This window comes from Neolamprologus brichardi, chromosome 5 (assembly GCF_056152115.1).
Source record: "Neolamprologus brichardi isolate AB-2024 chromosome 5, ASM5615211v1, whole genome shotgun sequence".
NCBI classification, from domain to species: Eukaryota; Metazoa; Chordata; class Actinopteri; order Cichliformes; family Cichlidae; genus Neolamprologus; species Neolamprologus brichardi.
This window is the reverse complement of record NC_142108.1, coordinates 15881501-15887500: the sequence shown is the minus strand read 5'-3', so window position 1 is coordinate 15887500 and position 6000 is coordinate 15881501. Positions and strand designations below refer to the sequence as shown.

General features: G+C 43.0%; 1 protein-coding gene across 3 annotated transcripts in view; it reads left to right on the top strand.

The window, feature by feature from the left end:
• celsr2 (cadherin, EGF LAG seven-pass G-type receptor 2) overlaps positions 1-6000 on the top strand; it is a 70091-nt gene that overhangs the window by 22167 nt on the left and 41924 nt on the right. For all 3 annotated transcript variants that reach the window (XM_006783399.3, XM_035904082.2, XM_035904077.2), the window contains exon 2: positions 3634-4335. In XM_006783399.3, coding sequence (XP_006783462.2) covers positions 3634-4335 — 702 coding nt within the window. The remainder of the gene's footprint in view (positions 1-3633; positions 4336-6000) is intronic.

Genomic DNA, 6000 nt, shown 5'->3' with positions numbered 1-6000 from the left:
AGTCTGTGGAAATATGTTTCTAATGTACTGTATGTTTCACTTGGAAAATAATCAAGATGTTATCAGATAAGCTATCAGAAAGTAATTTCAGAGACAAATCGTAGCAGACTGTCACTAAAATCACTGGTTTAAGCCCTGAATACACTGAAATAACAGGTCGATTATCCTGTGAAACCTCATATTTTTCTTTTCCAGCCACCAGGTCCTAAATTCCACCTTCAGTCTTTAAACAGTGGTTTATGACAATAATCATGAGTGTGACACATAATGAAAACAGTAACTTTGTAGCTTCTGCTGTAAATTAGGGGGTTTTTTTCTAAAAGAAGATAGAGCATCATCTGCCTTTGTCTTCTCTTTGTCACCTTCTAGACACTTATCTGCAAACATTTCCTTGTGTACACAGGTGTGTGTGTGTGTTTACAGTAGAGTGTGAATTAGGAGCGACCCTCCTTGTTTTTGGTCTTTGATTTATTCCCTGCACTTCCTCTGCTAAGGCCCTGTATTATTACAGTGCTGGAAGCGCTTGAGTGAAAACTGAAGGATTAAAGCCGTGTCAAACATGCTTCTCTGTCTCACTTCCTCTATGAGCCCCCCTCTCCACTCGTCCCCATCCCACCCTCCTCTTCTTCCTCCCCCTCCCCCTTCCCCCCTCCCCTTGGCACTTTGTGTTTAAACTTGTCTGGTGCCAAAACAGGGATCTGGTAACTTTGAGCAGTGCTGTTTGTGTGAGTCCTGCTCACAGGTTCTGCTCTCTGGCCGGCGTCCAGACACCCCAAACAAAGCGTCCTATTGATTGTTTTAGAGGGAGAGGCCGAGGCTTGTTTTAGTGACACATTTGATTTGATTAAGCCCGCTTTGTGTTTGCTCTCGAGGCTACAGAAACCCACGGGCCGGCTAGATAGACAAAATGATAGTGGTCTCTCGCCGTGACCTCAAAGTAAGCCTGTGTAGCTTTTTAAAGGCGGATTGATGTAAGCTTCCTCTTGGAAAATAATAATGTTTCAGTCTTTAAATAGACTGGTTCAAAATAATCAAATACAGATTATGGTGTTATTCTGCGATTACGGTGGCTGCAATAGTGGCATTTCAGCAAAAGCCACTTAGGATTAATTAAGACACATGAACTTTTGCATCAGCCTTATTCTGACATTTTGCTATAAATGCCTAGAATAGAAATGATTGTACATGCTTCTTTCACTGCTGTTGTTGATTTTTGAGCATTTTTAAATAATTTGTTGGCATAAAAAGGGAAAAAGTGAATGTTTGTACAGCTTAAAGTGTTTGAACATTGTCAAAGTGTTTTGGCAATTTATATTTATGATGACGATAAAGCAAGAGATGTGCCATGTACATTTAAATTGGTCCTAAATGTTAGGAGAACATTTAGCAGAAATGAATTAGGTTTTCAACAATGCAGTGCAAACTGTTTGTTGTGTAACTGTATGCTGGCTTTGGCCCTTTGTCACTGGGCAGAAAGCCAAAGATCCAGGTTAGGAAGTACATTTGTGTTAGACTGTTTCTATCGACTGGATTTAGAGCAACATTGAAGCTGTAACAGACCAAAAAAAAAGGTTTTGTGCTTGTTAGCCACGCACTGGACTTCCCTGTGTGCTCCTTACTCACATCAAGGCTGTTTTCATTATAATTTTACTCCTCAGTGAGCAGTGCTCTGACTCTGTACTGTTCGACTTCCAGCTCATACTTGCTGATGAGCATTTTTACTTTATTGTAAATGGGCTCACAGTGGGGGGAAAATAACCCAAAAATATCAGCTCAGCAAAGTCATAAGTCAGTGCAAATGTTGGCCTGATATGATGCAACATAATGTCTACATTAGAAAGTGAACTCTTTAGTAAAGACCTAACACACAAATTCATGCAGTGTACAGTCAAGACATCATGTACAACAGCAGGAGTAAAACAACACTGGATTCAGAGCTGAACATTTGAAGTGTACTGATAATTAAACGCTACCAGGATCTGGTTTTAAAAACAAGAGATCCGCTGAGCTGAGAATTGCTGAAAGTGGTGAATTTGAGACTCGAGGCTTTCAGCGTGGCATGTATAATGAAGTAGCATCTCTGCTTCCGGACAAAGAAAGCAAAGAGTGAGCTGTGAATACAGGCGTGAAATTGCTGATTAGAAAGTTGGAATGTATTGAAAGAAAACATACACTTGTTCTCTCTTGGGCCTGGCATTCATTTCTTATCTACTCTGGCACAAAACAAGAAAAACACCCGTCTGAGCCAAGAACAAGTAAAAAGGTGTTATTATTATAATATTTATCAAAACACCAATTTGTACATTATTGTGGCTACCGTCTTTGCTTTATACCACCATCCTGAGCTTTAGGAAAGATGCTGCTACACTGTGTGGAACAGCTGTGTAAAGCCACCACCATTCACCTTCATGTCCTGATGTTACAGCTGCTCCGTGTGTTGGCGAGACTCAAGTTTAGATTATTATAATATACTTTGGAGGATAAAAACATCCTGTTATTTCAATTACATTATGATGGCATGGCTCAACCCCCCCAAATCAAATGTATGTGTGTGTGTGTGTGTGTCAACAATGTGTGCAACATTGCACTACATTCCTATATGACTGTGAACACTGGCACGTCTGAGTCACTCCTATGTATACAGGCCTGCTTTTTTCAAATGCTGCAGCACCAACTGTTAACTCATGTCTGAAAATAGTCCCCGAACAAATACAGCGTTTACTTTCCCCTGAGTAACCGACTGCATCTAGCTTCTTCGAAGTGTATTAGTTCCTAAATCAAAGTGGATTTTTTAGTGACGCGTGCTTTGACATTTGTGTGATTGGGAAGGCCGGTAAGCTGAGAGGCGCAGATCGACTAATGCGTCGTTGTTTTTCATCTTTTAAAGATTTTTGTGACAGCGTGACATAAAACCTGGAGTACATTCAGCCTTCTTCATCCAACCCACACACCAGCACTTCGCAATCGTCCCCATCGCTCTACTATTGGCTACCGTTTTGAAGCACTGAGTACAGCGTTTTGGCCGTCGACATGTTTTCTTTAGAGCAGCAAACAACCATATTTGGACGAGAAGGTGGAGTGCTGTGTTCGTTAGTAAGCTGCATCCGTAGGCTGTACGTATGAATCCTGCAGACACAGATATCTGATTGTTAGTGCAGCTTACATTTAAACAAAAATAATGCACATATTTCACTCACTGGGAAAACAAATGGAGCCCAGACTTCTTGGGTGGGTTGTTAGCTCAGTTAACTGCACGGCAAGACATAATATTTTCCAGGAAATCACCATGAGTATGCTCCAGGGGTCAAATTCAGAAGATCAGAATAGCAGGTAGTGATCAAGTCGGCAGCCACCTGTCACACAGCAGTCTTTATAATGCATAACTTCAGGCCCAAATACAGGTGAAGTATGTTAGTTATGGAAAGTTCATCACTACTCTAAAGAGGCCAAACCTGTTTGTCTACCAGGCTGTAAATGTGATTTTTGATACCTTTAAGTTTGTCATTTTAAAACTGAAGTCTATGGAGACTCATTCGTTTTTTCAGTCCTGGAGGTTGGCACTTGGTTTCTGCTAAGAGAAGTTCCAAAATTGCCATTTTTAAAACGTTTTTCTTTTTCTCCCCTGTTTCTCAGATGGTGTCCACTCAGTCTCAGCTCAGTGCATTCTCCAAGTCACCATCATCACAGATGAAATGCTGTCCAACAGCATCACGTTGCGATTGGCCAACACCTCCCAGGAACATTTCCTGTCCCTGCTGCTGTCGCAGTTCTTGGACGGCGTGGCCCGGGTCCTATCCGCTGCCCCTGAAGACGTTGTGATCTTCAACATCCAAGATGACACGGACGTCAGCGCTCGCATCCTCAACGTCAGCTTGTCGGTGGCTGTGCCCGTGTTTGGGGAGGGACACCAGCGTCCTGGTGGGCTCGGTCACGGAGGCGACGGGCCGGGGAGAGGGGCTGAGCCTGGGGAGTTTTTCGGCTCGGAGGAGCTCCAAGAGAGATTGTATTTGAACCGCAGTCTTCTCGCTCAGATTTCCTCCCAGGAGGTTCTTCCCTTTGATGACAACATCTGTCTGCGCGAGCCGTGTGAGAACTACATGAAGTGTGTGTCGGTGCTGAAGTTTGACAGCCTGGCGCCCTTTGTTGCATCCGATACCATCCTGTTCAGACCCATCCACCCCATCGCTGGGCTGCGCTGCCGCTGTCCCACCGGCTTCACGGGGGACTACTGCGAGACTGAGATCGACCTGTGCTACTCTAAACCGTGTGGACCTCATGGCGTGTGCCGCAGCAGAGAGGGAGGCTATACCTGCGAGTGCTTTGAGGACTACACAGGTGAGAGACTTCACTGAACACAATAAGCACACTCTTAGACACAACTCAATTCAATAATTGACCCAGTTATGTTGCGTTCATGTTAATAGACATATGAAAAGAAAAGCTGTCAGCCTTCGGCCTCTTTGCCTTCTTCCACATGTGGTGTTTTCTTAACTAGTATCTAACTCATGGGCCTGATCCATCACAAGGCTAACATAGAGAGACAAAGACCACCATTCTTTTTTTTTTCTTTGCTCCTCTTGTGTAATGCGTCCTTGGGTTACAATTTGACAGTGTTTGAATTTAACAAAAGTGGGGAAAACAGTTTGTTGGTTTCACCTTTAGTTGCAACGATTTTCTGGCATAGTTTGCAAAGTACTGTGCTTTGTTGGAGGTTGTTGAAGTCTGTTTTGAGGTACTAAATCGTCAACAGGCATTCTTGTTGGCTCACTAGGGAAGGTAAAAGCATCGTGCTGCTGTACAATGAAGTTGTGTTATGGCATTTTTACATCACATAAAGATTTATACGAGTATAATTGTGGACGGTGTTTGCCCTGGGATAGACTGGCGACCTGTCCAGGGTGTACCCCACCTCTCGCTCTATGTCAGCGCCCAGCAACCTCGAAGTGAAATAAAAAGTTAAAACCTAAAATATTGTATTAAAAACCCTCCTCTAAACTTCAGTTGCAAGGTTTTGCACCATTCTGCTGTGTGCAGAAATGAGGTTTTAGCAAACTGTCACTTTCAAGCTCCATGCTGAAAAGCACCTGTCTTCAAGTGTTTAGTGCCACTAGAAAGTGAAGCGGACCAGTTTCTGCCAAGCTGTTCACATGTCTGTTTGTCTCTTCACAAACTCCCACGGGGGCTTTAATGTCTACATCTGTCCCTTTCACTCCCCTTTTCAGCTCTTTATACCCACAGACCGTCCACTTCACTAATAACCCGCTCGGCAGACACAAGCTGAGTGATGACTTATTTGATTTATCCTCATGCAGTAAGTCACAGCAGAAGTAAGCGGAAAAAACACGAGCTGATTAACTGCTATACATCTGTGTGACCTCTGACTCACTTACCGGAACAAGATCCATAAATATCAGAATACTTTTTCTCCTTCTCTGTTTGTGTGTTTGTGTCACAGCCACTGGATAAACTGTATAGTTATAGACATTCACACCTACACTCATGGGCTCAGCAGTGGACGGGGTCTCAAAGCTAAGATCCAAGGAACAGGAAAAGTGATGATAAAACAGCTCTGTTTGCCCTCTCATGTTTTTTTCTGAGACTGGAGACATTAAAAAAAAGTTGTTTATTGTGTTTTTAAAACAAAAAACAAAAAAAACAAGACCACCAGAGCCCTGAGTGGAACAAGGGGAGGAAATTATTAAATATACATGGCTACAGATGGAGCGTGTCCCCTAGCTGTGAAATACCCCACGGCTTAACAAAAAAGCATCACAGAGCGCACACAATGTCGAGACGGAGAGGACAGAAGCTTCCATTTCCAGTGATAATGAAGGATTAATTTATCACTGTTGGCAGCAGAATAGTGAAGCAGTTGCAGGAATTGTAATTCATTCATTGCTCTAAAAATTATTCACGTCTTCAAAGGGTTAAAGAGGGTCCGCTCATTCGGGTTTATAGTTAAGGGGTAAAGGGGGAAGTTGAAAAGGAGTTTAAAGAGAG